The sequence below is a fragment of the Pezoporus occidentalis genome, unplaced genomic scaffold (assembly GCF_034315485.1).
Source record: "Pezoporus occidentalis ecotype Australia unplaced genomic scaffold, CSIRO_AGI_Poc_V1 ctg468, whole genome shotgun sequence".
Lineage (NCBI taxonomy): Eukaryota > Metazoa > Chordata > Aves > Psittaciformes > Psittacidae > Pezoporus > Pezoporus occidentalis.
The window spans coordinates 1-21,145 of NW_026915800.1; the positions used below are offsets into that span (position 1 = coordinate 1).

The window sequence follows — 21,145 nt, forward strand, 5'->3', positions numbered from 1 at the left end:
TTGCTATGGAGTAGCTATGGGGCGGGTATGGGTGGCTATGGGGTGGCTATGGGCGGCTATGGGGGGCTATGGGGTGGCTATGGGGCAGGGTGCCACACTGTGCTCCCCACAGTTCCCAGGGGGCAGTGACAATTACCTGGCCATCACCGGCACCGCGCACCCCTTCCTCACCGGCGCCGAGGTACGGGTTGGGGGGCAGGACCCATAGAGCACCCCATAGATACCCGTAGACCCCATAGAGACCCATGGCTCCTTATAGAGACCCATAGACCCCATAGAACTCATAGAATTCATAGATCTCATAGGGCCTCATCGAGCCCCACAGACCCCATGGATTCTGTACAACCCCATAGACACCTATAGACCCATAGACCCCATTGCCCCATAGATCCCCATTACCCCATAGAGAATCATAGGGCTTCATAGGCTATTTCTGTTTCTATTGTCTTCATAGATCCCTATAGATAACACCAGGCCCCACAGACCCCCATTTGCCTCATTACCCCATTGCCCCATAGACCCCCATTACCACATTGACTGCTGTTATCCCCATAGACCCGCATTACCCCATAGACCTCCATTACCCCATTGATTCCTATTTCCCCCATTGCCTCATTGACCCCCATAGCTCTCCATAGCTCCCATCACCCCATAGACCCCCGTTACCCCATCACCCCATAGACCCCCATTCCCCCGATAGCCTCCATAGCCCCCCATTACCCCCATAGCCCCCATCACCCCATAGACCCCCGTTACCCCATCACCCCATAGACCCCCATTCCCCCGATAGCCTCCATCACCCCATAGACCCCCATTACCCCCATAGCCCCCATCACCCCATAGACCCCCATTCCCCCGATAGCCTCCATCACCCCATAGCCCCCCATTACCCCCATAGCCCCCATCACCCCCGAGACCCCCATTACCCCATCACCCCATAGACCCCCATTCCCCCGATAGCCTCCATAGCCCCCCATTACCCCCATAGCCCCCATCACCCCCGAGACCCCCGTTACCCCATCACCCCATAGACCCCCCCCCATAGCCCCCATCACCCCATAGCCCCCCATCACACCATTCACCCCATTCACCCCTTAGCCCCGAGCACCCCATTGCCCCCCATTCCCCCGATAGCCCCCATCACCCCATAGCCCCCCATTACCCCCATAGCCCCCATCACCCCCTAGACCCCCATTACCCCATCACCCCATAGACCCCCATCACCCCCATTCCCCCCACAGCTCCCATCACCCCATAGACCCCCATCACCCCCATTCCCCCCACAGCCCCCATCACCCCATAGACCCCCATAGCCCCCATCACCCCATAGCCCCCATCACCCCATAGACCCCCATCACCCCCATTCCCCCCACAGCCCCCATCACCCCATAGACCCCCATCACCCCCATTCCCCCCATAGACCCCATCACCCCATAGACCCCCATCACCCCCATTCCCCCCACAGCCCCCATCACCCCATAGACCCCCATTACCCCATCACCCCATAGCCCCCATCACCCCATAGACCCCCATCACCCCATAGACCCCCATAGACCCCCATCACCCCATAGACCCCCATTACCCCATCACCCCATAGCCCCCATCACCCCATAGACCCCCATCACCCCCATTCCCCCCACAGCCCCCATCACCCCATAGACCCCCATCCCCCATCCCCCCACAGCCCCCATCACCCCATAGACCCCCATAGCCCCCATCACCCCATAGCCCCCATCACCCCATAGACCCCCATCACCCCCATCCCCCCACAGCCCCCATCACCCCATAGACCCCCATTACCCCATCACCCCATAGCCCCCATCACCCCGTAGACCCCCATCACCCCCATTCCCCCCACAGCCCCCATCACCCCATAGACCCCCCATTACCCCATCACCCCCCAGTCCGTGTCCCCCCCCCACTGACCCCCATATCCCACCCCACAGACCTTCCACACGCCGAGCCTGGGCGACGAGGAGTTCGAGCTGCCCCCCATCTCCCTAGAGGCCGACCCCTCTCTGGCCGTGGCCGTGGGGCACTTCGAGGACCTGGGCGAGCCGGGGGGGGGGGGGGGGGCAGGCGTGGCCACCGACCCCCCCTTCCCTGCCCCCCATCACCCCCACCATCCCCCCCCACCGGGCCCCAGCGCTCACTATGGGGGGGTGCAGGCGCTGGACATGGCCGTGGGCATCGGGCACGGGCTCATGGAGCAAGGAGCTGGGCTGCTGGCGGGGGGGCTCGCCATGGTAATGGGGGGGATGTGGGGGGGGATGTGGGGGGGATATGGGGGGATATGGGGTGGGATGTGGGGGGGATATGGGGTGGGATGTGGGGGGGATATGGGGGGAATATGGGGGGGATATGGGGTGGGATGTGGGGGGGATATGGGGTGGGATGTGGGGTGGGATGTGGGGGGATATGGGGGGGATATGGGGGGGATATGGGGGGGTGTGGGGTGGGATATGGGGTGGGATATGGGGGGATATGGGGGGGATATGGGGTGGGATGTGGGGGGGATATGGGGGGGGATATGGGGTGGGATGTGGGGGGATATGGGGTGGGATATGGGGGGGATATGGGGTGGGATATGGGGGGGATATGGGGTGGGATGTGGGGGGGATATGGGGGGGGGATATGGGGTGGGATATGGGGGGGATATGGGGTGGGATATGGGGTGGGATATGGGGGGATATGGGGTGGGATATGGGGTGGGATATGGGGGGGATGGGGGGGATGGGGGGGGATGGGAGGTATGGGGGGGATATGGGGTGGGATATGGGGGGATATGGAGTGGGATGTGGGGCAGGATGGGGGGTGTGGGGTGGGATATGGGGGGGAAATGGGGGGATATGGGGTGGGTTGGAATATGGGGGGGTGGGGGGATATGGGGAGGGATATGGGGTATGGGGGGAAAATGGGGATGTGGGGAGGGAAATGGGGGGGATATGGGGGGTGGGGGGGATATGGGGAGGGATATGGGGTGGGGGGGGAAATGGGTATGTGGGGAGGGATATGGGGGGGAGATATGGGGGGAATGGGGTATGGTGGGGGATATAGGGGGAAATGGGGATATGGGGGGAAATGGGGTGGGATATGGGGGGGAATTAGGGGGATATAGGGGGTTTATGGAGATAACGGATATGGGGGGGATATGGGGTGGGATATGGGGATAGAGGGGGAAATGGGTTTGGGGGTCCCAAAGGGGTTTTAGGGGTGCACAAAGGCTTTTTTGGGGTGGAAAAGGGGGATTTTGGGGTAGAAAAAGGCGTTTTTGATGCCACAAAGCCATATTTGGTGCAAAAAACGTCACTTTTGGTGCTCCTAAGGTGTTTTTGGGGTGGAAAAAGGCATTTTTTGGGGTGAAACCGTGTGTTTTTGGGTCCCCCAGGAGCTGGAGCACACCATGAGCCCCCAGTACAGCACCGCCCCCCCCGTCACCATCGACGTGCCCATGGCGGCCCTGAGCCCGGGGGGGCTGCTGGCGCCGGGCCAGCTGACCACCATCGACCAATCGGAGCTCAGCTCTCAGCTGGGGCTCAGCCTGGGAGCCAATGGGGCGCCGGGATCTAGCGGGGGCGCCGCCACCCCCCCCCCACCGCAGCCCCCACCACCCCCCCCACCGGCGGCATCACCGGAGGAGCGGCTCTCGCCCCCCCCGTCCCCCACGGGCTCCGGGCACGAGGAGGAGGCCGAGGACTTCCGCAGGGTGAGGAGACCCAAAATGACCCAAAAATGGACAAAAATGACCCAAAAATGGACAAAAATGACCAAAAAAAGCCCAGAAATGACCCCAAAATGGCCAAAAACGGCCCAAAATGACCCAGAATGACCACAAATGGCCAAAAACTGGCCAAAAATGACCCCAAAATGGCCAAAAATGACCCAAACATGGTCCCAAAAGTGGCCAAAGTTGGCAAAAAAAATGGCCCCCAAAAATGGCAAAAATTGACCCCAAAAAGGCCAAAAAAGATCCCAAAATAGCCAAAATGACCCCAAAATGGACCAAAATGACCTAAAAATAGCCCAAAATTGAGCCAAAAATGACCCCAAAATGGCAAAAAAGTTTCATTTACCCCAATTTCCTTCTAAATTTTCATCATTTACCCCAATTTCCTTCTAAATTTTCATTATTTCCCCAATTTCCTTCTAAATTTTCATATTTTTCCTCAATTTCCTTCTAAATTTTCATAATTTTCCCCAATTTTCTTCTGAATTTTCATATTTTTCCCCAATTTCCTTCTAAATTTTTGTATTTTCCCCCAATTTCCCTCTACATTTTCATAATTTCCCCCAATTTTCAACTTTTTGGTCATTTTTTCCTATTTCCTTCTAATCCCTCAAAATTTCCCCTAATTTCCCTAAATTTTTCATCATTTTCCCCATTTTTTTTCTAAATTTTCATCATTTTCCCCAATTTCCTTCTAAATTTTCATAATTTTCCCCAATTTCCTTCTAAATCTTCATAATTTCTCCCAATTTTCAACTTTTTTGTCATTTTTCCTATTTCCTTCTAATCCCTCAAAATTTTCAATTATTTCCCTAAATTTTTCATAATTTTCCCCTTTTCTTTCTAAATTTTCATCGTTTTCCCAAATTTCCTTCTAAATTTTCATAATTTTCCCCAATTTCCTTCTAGATTTTCATAATTTCTCCCAATTTTCAATTTTTTTGTCATTTTCTCCCATTTCTTTCAAAATCTTCCTCCAAATCTTCTCTAAATTTTTCCTAATTTCCTTCCCTTCCACCCCCGTCTCTCGTCTCCTCCCCAGTCCGCCCCAGCCCCATCCCCTCCGGCCCCGCTGGCCCCACCGGCCCCAGCGCCCGCCGGCGGGGACGCCCCGCGCCGGGGGAAGCCCCCCAAGAAGGCCAAGAAGAAGAAGGACCCCAACGAGCCGCAGAAGCCGGTGTCCGCCTACGCCCTCTTCTTCCGCGACACCCAGGCCGCCATCAAGGGCCAGAACCCCAACGCCACCTTCGGGGAGGTCTCCAAGATCGTGGCATCCATGTGGGACAGCCTGGGAGAGGAGCAGAAACAGGTCCGGGGCGGGGGGGAAACGGGGTGAGATTCGGGTGAAATTCGGGTGGAATTGGGGTGAGATTCGGGTGAAATCGGGGTGAAAATCGGGTGAGATTCGGGTGAAATTGGGGTGAAATTTGGGTGAGATTCGGGTGAAATTTGGGTGAGATTTGGGTGAAATTTAAGCAAAATTCGGGTGAGAGACTGGTGAAATTTGGGTGAATTTTTGGTGAAATTCAAGTGACATTTGGGTGAGATTCGGGTGAAATTTCAGTGGAATTTGGGTGAAATTTCAGTGAAATTTGGGTGAGAGACTGGTGAAATTTGGGTGAATTTTTGGTGAAATTCAAGTGACATTTGGGTGAGATTCGGGTGAAATTTCAGTGGAATTTGGGTGGAATTTGGGTGGAATTTGGGTGAAATTTGGGCGAAATTCAGGTAAAATTTGGGTGAGATTTGGGTGAAATTTCAGCAAAATTTGGGTGAGATACTGGTGAAATTTGGGTGAATTTTTGGTGAAATTCGAGTGACATTTGGGTGAGATTCGGGTGAAATTTCAGTGGAATTTGGGTGAAATTTGGGCGAAATTCAGGTAAAATTTGGGTGAGATTTGGGTGAAATTTCAGCGAAATTTGGGTGACATACTGGTGAAATTTGGGTGAATGGTGAAATTCAAGTGACATTTGGATGAGATTCGGGTGAAAGTTCAGTGGAATTTGGGTGAAATTCGGGAAAATTCAGGTGAATTTTGGGTGAAATTCGGGTGACATTTGGGTGAGATTTGGTGAAACTTGGGTAAAATTCTGGTGAAATTGGGGTGAATTTCGGTTGAAATTTCAGAGAAATTCAGGTGAGATAGAGGTGAAATTTGAGTGAGGTTTGTGTGAACTTTGGGTGAAATGCTGGGAGATTTGATGGATTTGGGTGGGTTTTGGTATGATTGGGGGGATTTGATGAATGGGGGCGGAATTTGGAACAATTTTGGTGGGATTTTGACAGATTTGATGAAATGGGGCGGAATTTGGGACAATTTTGGTGGGATTTTGGCAGATTTGGTGAATTTGGGTGGGATTTTTGCCAATTTTGGTGGGATTTTGATGAATTTGGCTGGGAATTTTTCCAATTTTTGTGGGATTTTTGCCGATTTTGGTGGGATTTTGATGAATTTGGGTGAGTTGGTGATTTTGGTGGGATTTTGGCAGATTTGATGAATTTGGGTGGGAATTTTGCCAGTTTTGGTGGGATTTTGATGAATTTGGGTGGGAATTTTGCTGATTTTGGTGGGATTTTGATGAATTTGGGTGGGAATTTTGCTGATTTTGGTGGGATTCTGATGAATTTGGATGAGAATTTTGCCAATTTTGGTGGGATTTTGGCAGATTTGATGAATTTGGCTGGAATTCCATCTGATCCCCCCCTTTTCCCTTGCCCAGGTGTACAAGAGGAAGACGGAGGCCGCCAAGAAGGAATACCTGAAGGCCCTGGCCGCCTACCGAGCCATCTTGGTGCGCCCCAGAGGGATGGGATTTGGGCTCAATTCACCCCAATTTGGGGCCCCCATTGCTACAATTATATTCTGCTCACCACGGTCCCATTTGGGGCTGAATTCACCCCAATTTGGCCCCCCCATTGCTAACAATTACTTTTTCCCTACCATGGATGCATTTTGGGTTGAATCCCCCCCCATTTTGGGCTGAATTCACCCCAATTTGGGCCCCCCATTACTAACAATTACTTTTTCCCCACCATGGATGCATTTTGGGTTGCCCCCCCCCATTACTAACAAATCCCCCCCATTTTGGGCCGAATTCACCCCAATTTGTCCCCCCATTACTAACAATTACTTTTTCCCCACCATGGCCCCCCCATTACATTACTAACAATTACTTTTTCCCCACCATGGATGCATTTTGGGTTGAATCCCCCCCATTTTGGGCTAAATTCACCCCAATTTGTCCCCCCCATTACTAACAATTACTTTTTCCCCACCATGGATGCATTTTGGGTTGAATCCCCCCCATTTTGAGCCAAATTCACCCCAATTTGGCCCCCCCATTACTAACAATTCCTTTTTCCCCACCATGGATGCATTTTGGGTTGAATCCCCCCATTTTGGGCTGAAATCACCCCAATTTGGCCCCCCCCTTACTAACAAGTACTTTTTCCCCACCATGGATGTGTTTTGGGTTGAATCCCCCCCCATTTTGGGCTGAATTCACCCCAGTTTGGCCCCCCCATTACTAACAATTACTTTTTCCCCACCATGGATGCATTTTGGGTTGAATCCCCCCCATTTTGAATTCACCCCAATTTGGCCCCCCCAACTAACAATTACTTTTTCGCCCACCCCAATTTGGGCCCCCCATTACTAACAATTACTTTTTCCCCACCATGGATGCATTTTGGGTTGAATTTCCCCCCATTTTTGCCTAAATTCACTCCAATTTGGGCCCCCCATTACTAACAATTACTTTTTCCCTACCATGGATGCATTTTGGGTTGAATTTCCCCCCATTTTTGCCTAAATTCACTCCAATTTGGGCCCCCCATTACTAACAATTACTTTTTCCCTACCATGGATGCATTTTGGGTTGAATCCCCCCATTTGGGGTTGCCCCCCCCCCATTACTAACAATTACTTTTTCCCCACCGTGGACCCATTTGGGGTTGAATCCCCCCCCATTTTGGGCTAAATTCACCCCAATTTGCCCCCCCCCATTACTAACAATTACTTTTTCCCCACCATGGATCCATTTTGGGTTGAATCCCCCCCATTTTGGGCTGAATTCACCCCAATTTGGCCCCCCCATTACTAACAATTACTTTTTCCCCACCATGGATGCATTTTGGGTTGAATCCCCCCCATTTTGGGCCGAATTCACCCCAATTTGCCCCCCCCCCATTACTAACAATTACTTTTTCCCCACCATGGATGCATTTTGGGTTGAATCCCCCCCATTTTGGGCCGAATTCACCCCAATTTGGCCCCCCCATTACTAACAATTACTTTTCGCCCACTGTGGACCCATTTGGGGTTGAATTCCCCCCCATTTTGGGCTAAATTCACCCCAATTTGGCCCCCCATTACTAACAATTACTTTTTCCCCACCATGGATGCATTTTGGGTTGAATCCCCCCATTTTGGGCCGAATTCACCCCAATTTGCCCCCCCCCCATTACTAACAATTACTTTTTCCCCACCATGGATGCATTTTGGGTTGAATCCCCCCCATTTTGGGCTAAATTCACCCCAATTTGACCCCCCCCCATTACTAACAATTACTTTTTCCCCACCATGGGTGCATTTTGGGTTGAATCCCCCCCATTTTGGGCTGAATTCACCCCAATTTGCCCCCCCCATTACTAACAATTACTTTTTCCCCACCACGGATGCATTTTGGGTTGAATCCCCCCCATTTTGAGCCGAATTCACCCCAATTTGTCCCCCCCATTACTAACAATTACTTTTTCCCCACCATGGATGCATTTTGGGTTGAATCCCCCCCATTTTGGGCTAAATTCACCCCAATTTGAGCCCCCTCGTTACTAACAATTACTTTTTCCCCACCATGGATGCATTTTGGGTTGAATCCCCCCCATTTTGGGCCGAATTCACCCCACTTTGGGCCCCCATTACTAACAATTACTTTTTCCCCACCATGGACGCATTTTGGGTTGAATCCCCCCATTTTTGCCTAAATTCACCCCAATTTGGGCCCCCCATTGCTACATTTATGTTCTGCCCACCACGGACCCATTTTGGGGTTGAATCCCCCCCATTTTGAGCCGAATTCACCCCACTTTGGGCCCCCCCATTACTAACAATTACTTTTCCCCCACCATGGATGCATTTTGGGTTGAATCCCCCCCATTTTGGGCTAAATTCACCCCCACCACGGGTGCGTTTTTGGGGTGACCTCATCCCCATTTTGGGTTGAATCCCCCCCCATAACCATTTCATTTCCCTTCCTTTCCAGACCTCGGACCCGGTCGACGCTGACACCAGCCCCACCCCCTCCGCCCCCCAACCTCCGTCCCCCCCACCCCCCCACCCCTCTCCGTCCCCCCCTCCCCCCCCCATCACCCAAATCCTCATCCCCAAGCAGCTCCTGGCCCCCTCGGTGCTCGCCGTCATCCCGGTGCCCCCCCCGCGCCCCCCGGTGCCTCGCCTCCACCCCCCCCCATTGCAGCAGATGCCGGTGCCCCCCCCCCCCAACCAAGGGGGGGCTCTCCTCCAGGCGCCCCCCCCCCTCCAGGCCCCGCCGCCGCGCTTGAGGTTGACCCTGCCCCCACCCCCAACCCCCAACGCCCCAAATCCGCCCCCCCCCTCCCATCCCCCCGTGCACATCAAGATCCTGCCCCCCCTGCGCGTGCTGGCGGCCCCCGGCGCGGACGGCGGCGGTGCCACGACCGGAGGAGGAGGAGGAGGAGGAGGAGGAGGGGAGGAGGAAGAGGAGGAAGCGGCCGTGGAGGAGGAGGTGGTGGAGATGGTGGGGGGGGAGTTCGGCAGCGAGGTGAGAAATGGGGGGGGGGGGAAATTTGGGGGGGTTTGGGGGTAATTCGGTGAAAAGTTGGAGGGACTTGGGGAAATTTGGGGGAGATTTGGGGAAATTTGGTGGGGTTTGGGGGAATTTGGTAGGATTGTGGAAGTTTGGTAGGATTTGGGGGAAATTTGGTGGGATTTGGGGGAAATTTGGTTGGGATTTGAGGAAATCTGGTGGGATTTGGGTGAAATTTGGTGGGGTTTGGGGGGATTTGGGAGCAATTCGTGAAAAGTTGGAGGAACTTTGAGAAATTTGGGGGAGATTTGTGGAAATTTGGTTGGATTTCGGGGAAATTTGGTGGGATTTCGGGGAAATTTGGTGGGATTTGGGGAAATTCGGTGGGATTTGGGGAAATTTGGTGGGATTTGGGTGAAATTTGGTGGGGTTTGTGGAAATTTGGGGGGATTTGGGAGCAATTCCGTGAAAAGTTGGAGGAACTTTGGGAAATTTGGGGGAGATTTGGTGGGGTTTGGGGAAATTTGGTGGGATTTGGGGAAATTTGGTGGGATTTTGCAGAAATTTGGTGGGATTTTGGAGGAATTAGCGAAATGGGTTTCACAAAATTTTGGGGGAATTTGGCGACGTTTTGGAGGAGTTTTGGGGAAATTTGGTAGAATTTGGAGGAATTGGGGGGAAAATGGGTTTCACAAAATTTGAGGGGAATTGAGTGAAAACTTGAAAGAGTTTTGGGGAATTGTGAATTTTGGGGGAAATTCGGTGGGATTTTGGAGGAATCTGCGGGAAAATGGGTTTCACAAAATTTCGTGGGAATTGGGTGAAAATTTGGAGGAGTTTTGAGGAAATTGGGAATTTGGGGAAAATTTGGTGAGATTTTGGAGGAATTTGGGGGAAATTGTAGGTTTCACAAAATTTAGGGGTTATTTGGTGAAAACTTGGAGGAGGTTTGGGGAAAACTGTGGGTTTTGGAGGAATTTAAGGGGAATTTGGTGGAACTTTGGAAGAATTCGGGGGGAATTGTGAATTTGGAGGGATTTTAGAGGAATTTTGTAGATTTAGTAAAATTTTGGAGAAATTTGGGGGAAAATTTGGTGGAATTTTTGAAAAACTTTGGAGGAAATTGCGGATTTTGGGCAGATTTTGGAGAAATTTTGTAAGAATTTTTGGGAAATTGGGTTCTGGGGATTTTGGAGGAATTTCGGGGGAATTTCAGAGGAATTGATGGGAAATTGTGAATCTGGGGATTTTGAGGGAATTTGGTGGAATCCTGGAGGAATTTGGGGGGAAGTTTGGATTTGGGGGATTTTGCAGGAATGGGGGGGGAAATTGTGGATCTGGGGAGATTTTGGAGGAATTTAATTGGGTTCAATGGGATTCAATGGGGTTTAATGGGATTCAGGTGGGCTCAATGGGGTCCAATGGGGTTCAGTGGGGCTCAGTGGGGTTTAATGGGGTTCAATGGCATTCAATGGGACCCAATGGGGTTCAATGGGGTTCAATGGGACCCAATGGGGTTCAGTGGGGTTTAATGGGAGCCAGTGGGGTTCAATGGGGTTTAATGGGATTCAGTTGGGCTCAATGTGGTTCAATGGGACCCAATGGGATTCAATGGGGCTCAGTGGGATCCAGTGGGGTTCAATGGGGCTCAATGGGGTTTAATGGGGTTCAATGGCACCCAATGGTACCCGATGCTCCCCCCCCCCAGGCTGAGTCCCCCCCAGGCCTCGCAGTGGAGCTGGTACCCGAGGACCCCCCCCCTGCGCGCTGCATCCGGGCGGGATGCGGGAACGCGCCCGTGGCCAGCGGGGACTGGGATGAGGAATACTGCAGCAGTGAGTGCGTGGTCAGGCACTGCCGGTGGGTACCAGAAACACCCAAAAACACCCAGAAACGGGAAAAATCAACCCAAAAACGGGCAAAAACGGCCCAAAAACACCCCAAAACAGGAAAAATCAACCCAAAAATGGCCCAAAACACCCCCAAATACTGCAGCAGTGAGTGCGTGGTCAGGCACTGCCGGTGGGTACCAGAAACACCCAAAAACACCCCAAAAACACCCCAGAAACGGGAAAAATCAACCCAAAAATGGGCAAAAACGGCCCAAAAACACCCAGAAACGGCCCAAAACACCCCCAAATACTGCAGCAGTGAGTGCGTGGTCAGGCACTGCCGGTGGGTACCAAAAACACCCCAAAAACACCCCAAAAACACCCAGAAACGGGAAAAATCAACCCAAAAACGGCCCCAAAACACCCAGAAACGGCCCCAAAACACCCCCAAATACTGCAGCAGTGAGTGCGTGGTCAGGCACTGCCGGTGGGTACCAAAAACACCCCAAAAACACCCAGAAACGGGAAAAATCAACCCAAAAATGGCCCAAAAACACCCCAAAACGGGAAAAATCAACCCAAAAACGGCCCCAAAACACCCAGAAACGGCCCCAAAACACCCCCAAATACTGCAGCAGTGAGTGCGTGGTCAGGCACTGCCGGTGGGTACCAAAAACACCCAGAAAAGGGAAAAATCAACCCAAAAACGGGCAAAAACGGCCCCAAAACACCCAGAAACGGCCCAAAACACCCCCAAATACTGCAGCAGTGAGTGCGTGGTCAGGCACTGCTGGTGGGTACCAGAAACACCCAAAAACACCCCAAAAACACCCAGAAACCGGAAAAATCAACCCAAAAATGGCCCAAAACACCCCCAAATGCTGCAGCAGTGAGTGCGTGGTCAGGCACTGCTGGTGGGTTACCAAAAACACCCCAAAAACACCCCAAAAACACCCAGAAATGGGAAAAATCACCCCAAAAACGGCCCCAAAACACCCAGAAACGGCCCCAAACCCCCCCCCAAATACTGCAGCAGTGAGTGCGTGGTCAGGCACTGCCGGTGGGTGCCAGAAACACCCAAAAACACCCCAAAAACACCCAGAAACGGGAAAAATCAACCCAAAAACGGGCAAAAACGGCCCCAAAACACCCAGAAACGGCCCCAAACACCCCCAAATACTGCAGCAGTGAGTGCGTGGTCAGGCACTGTCGGTGGGTACCAGAAACACCCCAAAAACACCCCAAAAACACCCAGAAACGGGAAAAATCAACCCAAAAACGGGCAAAAACGGCCCAAAAACACCCAGAAACGGCCCAAAACACCCCCAAATACTGCAGCAGTGAGTGCGTGGTCAGGCACTGCCGGTGGGTACCAAAAACACCACAAAAACACCCCAAAACCACCCAGAAACGGGAAAAATCACGCCCAAAATGGGCAAAAACAGCTAAAAAACACCCAGAAACGGCCCCAAAACACCCCCAAATACTGCAGCAGTGAGTGCATGGTCAGGCACTGCCCGTGGGTACCAGAAACACCCAAAAACACCCCTAAAAACACCCAGAAACGGGAAAAATCAACCCAAAAACGGCCCCAAAACACCCAGAAATGGCCCCAAAACACCCCCAAATACTGCAGCAGTGAGTGCGTGGTCAGGCACTGCCGGTGGGTACCAGAAACACCCCAAAAACACCCCAAAAACACCCAGAAATGGGAAAAATCAACCCAAAAACAGGCAAAAATGGCCCAAAACACCCAGAAACGGCCCAAAACACCCCCAAATACTGCAGCAGTGAGTGCGTGGTCAGGCACTGCCGGTGGGTACCAGAAACACCCAAAAACACCCAGAAACGGGAAAAATCAACCCAAAAACGGGCAGAAACGGCCCCAAAACACCCAGAAACTGCCCCAAAACACCCCCAAATACTGCAGCAGTGAGTGCGTGGTCAGGCACTGCCGGTGGGTACCAGAAACACCCCAAAAACACCCAGAAACGGGAAAAATCAACCCAAAAACGGGCAGAAACGGCCCCAAAACACCCAGAAACTGCCCCAAAACACCCCCAAATACTGCAGCAGTGAGTGCGTGGTCAGGCACTGCCGGTGGGTACCAAAAACACCACAAAAACACCCCAAAACCACCCAGAAACGGGAAAAATCACGCCCAAAATGGGCAAAAACAGCTAAAAAACACCTAGAAACGGCCCCAAAACACCCCCAAATACTGCAGCAGTGAGTGCATGGTCAGGCACTGCCGGTGGGTACCAAAAACACACAAAAACACCCCAAAAACACCCAGAAACAGGAAAAATCAACCCAAAAACAGGCAGAAACGGCCCCAAAACACCCAGAAACGGCCCCAAAACACCCCGAAATACTGCAGCAGTGAGTGCGTGGTCAGGCACTGCCGGTGGGTACCAGAAACACCCAAAAACACCCCAAAAACACCCAGAAACGGGAAAAATCACCCCAAAAACGGCCCAAAAACACCCAGAAACGGCCCAAAACACCCCGAAATACTGCAGCAGTGAGTGCGTGGTCAGGCACTGCCGGTGGGTACCAAAAACACCCCAAAACCACCCAGAAATGGGAAAAATCAACGCAAAAACGGCCCAAAACCACCCCAAAACGGGAAAAATCAACCCAAAAACGGCCCAAAACACCCCCAAATACTGCAGCAGTGAGTGCGTGGTCAGGCACTGCCGGTGGGTACCAGAAACACCCAAAAACACCCCAAAAACACCCAGAAACGGGAAAAATCACCCCCAAAATGGGCAAAAACGGCCCAAAACCACCCCAAAACGGGAAAAATCAACCCAAAAATGGCCCAAAACACCCCCAAATACTGCAGCAGTGAGTGCGTGGTCAGGCCCTGCCGGTGGGTACCAGAAACACCCAAAAACACCCCAAAACCACACAGAAACAGGAAAAATCAACCCAAAAACGGGCAAAAACGGCCCAAAAACACCCCAAAACAGGAAAAATCAACCCAAAAATGGCCCAAAACACCCCCAAATACTGCAGCAGTGAGTGCGTGGTCAGGCCCTGCCGGTGGGTACCAAAAACACCCAAAAACACCCCAAAAACACCCAGAAACGGGAAAAATCAACCCAAAAACGGACAAAAACGGCCCCAAAACACCCAGAAACGGCCCCAAAACACCCCCAAATACTGCAGCAGTGAGTGCGTGGTCAGGCACTGCTGGTGGGTACCAGAAACACCCAAAAACACCCCAAAACCAGACAAAACTCCCCCAGAAACACCAAAATCCCCTTTTCTACCCCCAAAAAAGCCTTTATTACCCCAAATCCCCTTTTCTACCCCCCAAAAGTTCCTTTATTTACCCCAAATCCCCTTTCCCCTCCAGCCCGCCCCCTATTATCCAAAATCCCTGTTTTTCCCCCCAAATCCCACCTGAAGACCCCAAAAAACCCTTTTCTACCCCAAAACCCATTTCCCCCCCCATTTTCAACAAAAATCCCTCTTTCTCCCCCCAAACCTGCCCCTTTTTAACCAAAATCCCACTTTCCCCCCCATTTTTAACCCAAACCCCCCTTTCCCCCCCATTTTTAACCCAAACCCCCCCTTTTCCCCCATTTTTAACCCAAACCCCCCTTTTCCCCCCCATTTTTAACCAAAACCCCCATTTTTCCCCCATCTTTAACCCAAACCCCGTTTTCCCCCCATCTTTAACCCAAACCCCCCCTTTTCCCCCCATCTTTAACCCAAACTCCCTTCCCCCCCATCTTTAACCCAAACTCTTTTCCCCCCATTTTTAACCAAAACCCCCATTTTTCCCCCCATTTTTAACCCAACCCCCCCTTTTCCCCCTATTTTTAACCCAAACCCCCGTTTTTAACTAAAATCCCCCTTTTCCCCCATTTTTAACCCAAACCCCTTTTCCCATTTTTAACCCAAACCCCCCTTTTCCCCCATTTTTAACCAAAACCCCCCTTTTCCCCCCATTTTTAACCAAAATCCCCCTTTTGCCCCCATTTTTAACCCAAACCCCCCCTTTTCCCCCCATTTTTAACCCAAACCCCCCTTTTCCCCCCATTTTTAACCCAACCCCCCCGCTTTTTCCCCCCATTTTTAACCAAAACCCCCATTTTTCCCCCCATTTTTAACCCAAACCCCCCTTTTCCCCCCATTTTTAACCCAAACCCTGTTTTTCCCCCCATTTTTAACCCAAACCCCCCTTTTTCCTCCCATTTTTAACCCAAACCCTGTTTTTCCCCCCATTTTTAACCCAAACCCCCCTTTTTCCCCCATTTTTAACCCAAACCCCCCTTTTTCCCCCATTTTTAACCCAAACCCCGTTTTTCCCCCCATTTTTAACCAAAACCCCCCTTTTTCCCCCATTTTTAACCAAAACCCCCCTTTTCCCCCCATTCTTAACCAAAATCCCCTTTTCCCCCCATTTTTAACCAAAACCCACCTTTTTCCCCCCGTTTTTAACCAAAATCCCCCTTTTTCCCCCGTTTTTAACCAAAACCCCCCTTTTCCCCCCATTTTTAACCCAAACCCCGTTTTTCCCCCCATTTTTAACTCAACCCCCCCGCTTTTTCCCCCCATTTTTAACCAAAACCCCCATTTTTTCCCCCATTTTTAACCCAACCCCCCCTTTTCCCCCCATTTTTAACCCAAACCCCCGTTTTTAACCAAAATCCCCCTTTTTCCCCCCAAACAGGGACGTGTTCCTGGCCTGGCTCGCCGCCCGCAACGCCGGCCCCAACAACGTCGTCTTCGTCAAGTGAGCCCCCCCCTCCCCCCCATTGGCACTTATGGGGCGCCCCACACCCCCCCCATGGACACCCCACACCCCCCCTTTGTGCCCTGGTTCCTATTAAAGGGGTGCAGGACCCTTCGGGTGCGTTTTGGGGGGGGAATGGGGCCAAAAACGGGGGTTTTCACCCCAAAAATGAGCCTTGGGGACCTAAAAATGGGGTTTTTCACCCCAAAAATAGGGGGGTTCGACCCCAAAATGAGGTTTGGGGAGCCAAAAATGGGGGTTTTCACCCCAAAAATGAGCCTTGGGGACCTAAAAATGGGGTTTTTCACCCCAAAAATAGGGGGGTTCGACCCCAAAATGGGGTTTGGGGAGCTGAAAGTGGGGGTTTTCACCCCAAAATGGGGTTTGGGGAGCCGAAAATGGGGGTTTTCACCCCAAAATGGAGAAGTTTGACCCAAAAATGGTGGTTGGGAAGCTGAAAATGGGGTTTTTCACCCCAAAAATGGGGGGGTTCGACCCCAAAATGGGGTTTGGGGAGCTGAAAATGGGGCTTTTCACCCCAAAATGTGGGGGGGGGCTCGACCCAAAAATGGGGTTTGGGGAGCTGAAAATGGGGGTTTTCACCCCAAAATGGAGAAGTTTGACCCAAAAATGGTGGTTGGGAAGCTGAAAATGGGGTTTTTCACCCCAAAAACGGGGGGGTTCGACCCCAAAATGGGGTTTGGGGAGCTGAAAATGGGGGTTTTCACCCCAAAATGGGGGGGTTCGACCCCAAAATGGGGTTTGGGGAGCCGAAAATGGGGGTTTTCACCCCAAAATGGAGAAGTTTGACCCAAAAATGGTGGTTGGGAAGCTGAAAATGGGGTTTTTCACCCCAAAAATGGGGGGGTTCGACCCCAAAATGGGGTTTGGGGAGCTGAAAATGGGGCTTTTCACCCCAAAATGGGGGGGCTCGACCCAAAAATGGGGGTTGGGAAGCTGAAAATGGGGGTTTTCACCCCAAAATGGGGAGGCTCGACCCAAAAATGGGGGCTGGACGGCCAAAAATGGGGGTTTTCACCCCAAAATAGGGGGTTTTGACCAAAAAATGGGGCTTGGAGGGCCAAAAATGGGGGGGGTTTGACCCCAAAATGGGGTTTGGGGACCTAAAAATGGGGGTTTTACCCCCAAAACGGGGAGGGTTGACGCCAAAATGGCACTTGGGGACACAAAAATGGGGGGTTTCACCCCAAAAATGGAGGGTTTCGACCCAAAATGGGTTGTGGGGAGTCAAGAATGGGGGGTTTTACCCCCAAAATGGGGGGCTTTGCCCCAAAAATAGGGGTTGGGGGACCTAAAAATGGGGGTTTTCACGCCCAAAATAGGGGTGTTTGACCCCAAAATGGGGTTTGGAGTGACAAAAATGGGGGGGTTTCACCCCAAAAATAGGGGGTTTCGACCCAAAAAAGGGGGTTGGGAACCTAAACCTGGGGTTTTTGACCCCAAAATGGGGTTTGGAGGGCAAAAAATGGGGGGTTTTGCCCCAAAATGGGCCGTGGGGAGTCAAGAATGGGTGGTTTTACCCCGAAAATGGGGTTTGGGGACCTAAAAATGGGGGTTTTCACCCCAAAAATGGGTCCTGGAGCATCAAATACGGGTCCTGGAAGACGAGAAGTGGAGCTTTTGGCACCAAAACGGGCTTTGGAACCCCAAAAACGGGCTTTTTAGCCCCAAAACGGGTCTTGGAGCACAAACAAACAAGGTTTGGAACCCCAAAATGGGCTTTTTAGCCCCAAAACGGGTCTTGGAGCAGAAAAAAACAGGTTTTGGAACCCCCAAAATGGGATTTTTAGCCCTAAAAATGGGTCTTGGAGCACAGGAAACAACGTTTGGAACCCCAAAACCGGGCTTTTTAGCCCCAAAACGGGTCTTGGAGCACAAAAAACAGGGTTTGGAACCCCCAAAATGGGCTGTTTAGCCCCAAAACGGGTCTTGGAGCACAAAAAAACAGGTTTTGGAACCCCAAAAATGGGCTTTTTAGCCCCAAAACGGGTCTTGGAGCACAAAAACCAAGGGTTTGGAACCCCCAAAATGGGCTTTTTAGCCCCAAAACGGTTCTTGGAGCACAAAAAACAAGGGTTTGGAACCCCCAAAATGGGCTGTTTAGCCCTAAAAATGGGTCTTGGATCACAAAAAACAAGGGTTTGGATCCCCAAAACCGGGGGTTTTAGCCCCAAAATGTGGGGTTTTTGCCCCCCAAAAGAGCTTTTTAGCCCCAAAATGGGGTTTTTAGCCCCCCAAAAGAGCTTTTCAGCCCCAAAATGGGGTTTTTAGCCCCACAAAAAGAGCATTTTAGCCCCAAAATGTTTTTTTTTGCCCCCCCCAAAAGAGCTTTTTAGCCCCAAAATGGGGGTTTTTGCCCCCAAAATGAGCTTTTTAGCCCCAAAATGGTTTTTTTAGCCCCCTAAAATGAGCTTTTTAGCCCCCCAAAATGAGGTTTTCAGCCCCAAAATGGGGTTTTTAGCCCCCCAAAAAGAGCATTTTAGCTCCAAAATGGTTTTTTTGCCCCCAAAATGAGCTTTTTAGCCCCAATAAACGGTGTTTTTAACCCCAAAATGGGGTTTTTAGCCCAAATTAACCGTCTTTTTAGGCCCAAAATGTTTTTTGCCCCAATAAATGGGCTTTTTAGCCCCAATAAATGAGCTTTTTAGCCCTCCAAAATGAGCCTTCTAGCCCCAAAATGGTGGTTTTTGCCCCAAAAATGATCTTTTCAGCCCCAAAATGGGGTTTCGTGCCCAAAAACGGTCCTTTTCACCCCAAAACCCCCTTCCCCCCCAATGACAAACAGAGCCGCTCCCTCCTTCCCGCCACGCCTTTATTGCGGCCCCAAAACCGCGGGTTTTGAGCCCAAATCGGGGCTGCGGAACTAGAGGTTTTTGGGCTTGGAGATGACGTCATCGTGGCCTCGACGGCAGACCCAAAACCGCGGGTTTTGAGCCCAAATCGGGGCTGCGGAACTAGAGGTTTTTGGGCTTGGAGATGACGTCATCGTGGCCTTCATTGCAGACCCAAAACCGCGGGTTTTGAGCCCAAATCGGGGCTGCGGAACTAGAGGTTTTTGGGCTTGGAGATGACGTCATCGTGGCCTCGACGGCGGCCCCAAAACCGCGGGTTTTGAGCCCAAATCGGGGCTGCGAAACTAGAGGTTTTTGGGCTTGGAGATGACGTCATCGCGGCCTCGATGGCGGACCCAAAACCGCGGGTTTTGAGCCCAAATCGGGGCTGCGGAACTAGAGGTTTTTGGGCTTGGAGATGACGTCATCGCGGCCTTCATTGCAGACCCAAAACCGCGGGTTTTGAGCCCAAATCGGGGCTGCGGAACTAGAGGTTTTTGGGCTTGGAGATGACGTCATCGCGGCCTTGACGGCGGACCCAAAACCGCGGGTTTTGAGCCCAAATCGGGGCTGCGGAACTAGAGGTTTTTGGGCTTGGAGATGACGTCATCGTGGCCTCGATGGTAGACCCAAAACCGCGGGTTTTGAGCCCAAATCGGGGCTGCGGAACTAGAGGTTTTTGGGCTTGGAGATGACGTCATCGTGGCCTCGATGGCGGCCCCAAAACCGCGGGTTTTGAGCCCAAATCGGGGCTGCGGAACTAGAGGTTTTTGGGCTTGGAGATGACGTCATCGTGGCCTCGATTGCAGACCCAAAACCGCGGGTTTTGAGCCCAAATCGGGGCTGCGGAACTAGAGGTTTTTGGGCTTGGAGATGACGTCATCGTGGCCTCGATGGTAGACCCAAAACCGCGGGTTTTGAGCCCAAATCGGGGCTGCGGAACTAGAGGTTTTTGGGCTTGGAGATGACGTCATCGTGGCCTCGACGGCAGCCCCAAAACCGCGGGTTTTGAGCCCAAATCGGGGCTGCGGAACTAGAGGTTTTTGGGCTTGGAGATGACGTCATCGTGGCCTCGACGGCGGACCCAAAACCGCGGGTTTTGAGCCCAAATCGGGGCTGCGGAACTAGAGGTTTTTGGGCTTGGAGATGACGTCATCGTGGCCTCGATGGCGGACCCAAAACCGCGGGTTTTGAGCCCAAATCGGGGCTGCGGAACTAGAGGTTTTTTGGGCTTGGAGATGACGTCATCGTGGCCTCGATTGCAGACCCAAAACCGCGGGTTTTGAGCCCAAATCGGGGCTGTGGAACTAGAGGTTTTTGGGCTTGGAGATGACGTCATCGTGGCCTCGATGGCGGCCCCAAAACCGCAGGTTTTGAGCCCAAATCGGGGCTGCGGAACTAGAGGTTTATGGGCTTGGAGATGACGTCATCGCGGCCTTCATTGCAGACCCAAAACCACGGGTTTTGAGCCCAAATCGGGGCTGCGGAACTAGAGGTTTTTGGGCTTGGAGATGACGTCATCGTGGCCTCGACGGCGGCCCCAAAACCGCGGGTTTTGAGCCCAAATCGGGGCTGCGGAACTAGAGGTTTTTGGGCTTGGAGATGACGTCATCGTGGCCTCGACGGCGGCCCCAAAACCGCGGGTTTTGAGCCCAAATCGGGGCTGCGAAACTAGAGGTTTTTGGGCTTGGAGATGACGTCATCGCGGCCTCGATGGCGGACCCAAAACCGCGGGTTTTGAGCCCAAATCGGGGCTGCGGAACTAGAGGTTTTTGGGCTTGGAGATGACGTCATCGCGGCCTTCATTGCAGACCCAAAACCGCGGGTTTTGAGCCCAAATCGGGGCTGCGGAACTAGAGGTTTTTGGGCTTGGAGATGACGTCATCGCGGCCTCGATGGCGGACCCAAAACCGCGGGTTTTGAGCCCAAATCGGGGCTGCGGAACTAGAGGTTTTTGGGCTTGGAGATGACGTCATCGCGGCCTTCATTGCAGACCCAAAACCGCGGGTTTTGAGCCCAAATCGGGGCTGCGGAACTAGAGGTTTTTGGGCTTGGAGATGACGTCATCGCGGCCTCGATGGCAGACCCAAAACCGCGGGTTTTGAGCCCAAATCGGGGCTGCGGAACTAGAGGTTTTTGGGCTTGGAGATGACGTCATCATGGTCTTCATTGCAGACCCAAAACCGCAGGTTTTG

General features: G+C 52.2%; 1 protein-coding gene across 1 annotated transcript; it reads left to right on the forward strand.

Annotated features, from left to right (window-relative positions):
• The first annotated feature begins 79 nt into the window (after positions 1 to 79).
• On the forward strand, positions 80 to 16,166 carry TOX4 (TOX high mobility group box family member 4). Its single transcript, XM_062636059.1, has 8 exons — positions 80 to 181; positions 1,947 to 2,246; positions 3,389 to 3,706; positions 4,770 to 5,036; positions 6,451 to 6,570; positions 9,274 to 9,531; positions 11,225 to 11,376; positions 16,036 to 16,166. Exons 1-8 carry the CDS (start codon positions 80 to 82, stop codon positions 16,100 to 16,102), a joined length of 1,584 nt encoding a protein of 527 aa, XP_062492043.1. The 3' UTR covers positions 16,103 to 16,166.
• Positions 16,167 to 21,145: the final 4,979 nt, after the last annotated feature.

Excerpts from the sequence above, each read along its gene's own strand:
- TOX4 (XM_062636059.1), top strand. The coding sequence starts at position 80 with ATGGGGCAGGGTGCCACACTGTGCTCCCCACAGTTCCCAGGGGGCAGT. Across the intron at positions 2,247-3,388 it reads TGGCGGGGGGGCTCGCCATG|GAGCTGGAGCACACCATGAG; the intron begins GTAATGGGGGGG and ends TGGGTCCCCCAG. Across the intron at positions 5,037-6,450 it reads TGGGAGAGGAGCAGAAACAG|GTGTACAAGAGGAAGACGGA; the intron begins GTCCGGGGCGGG and ends TCCCTTGCCCAG.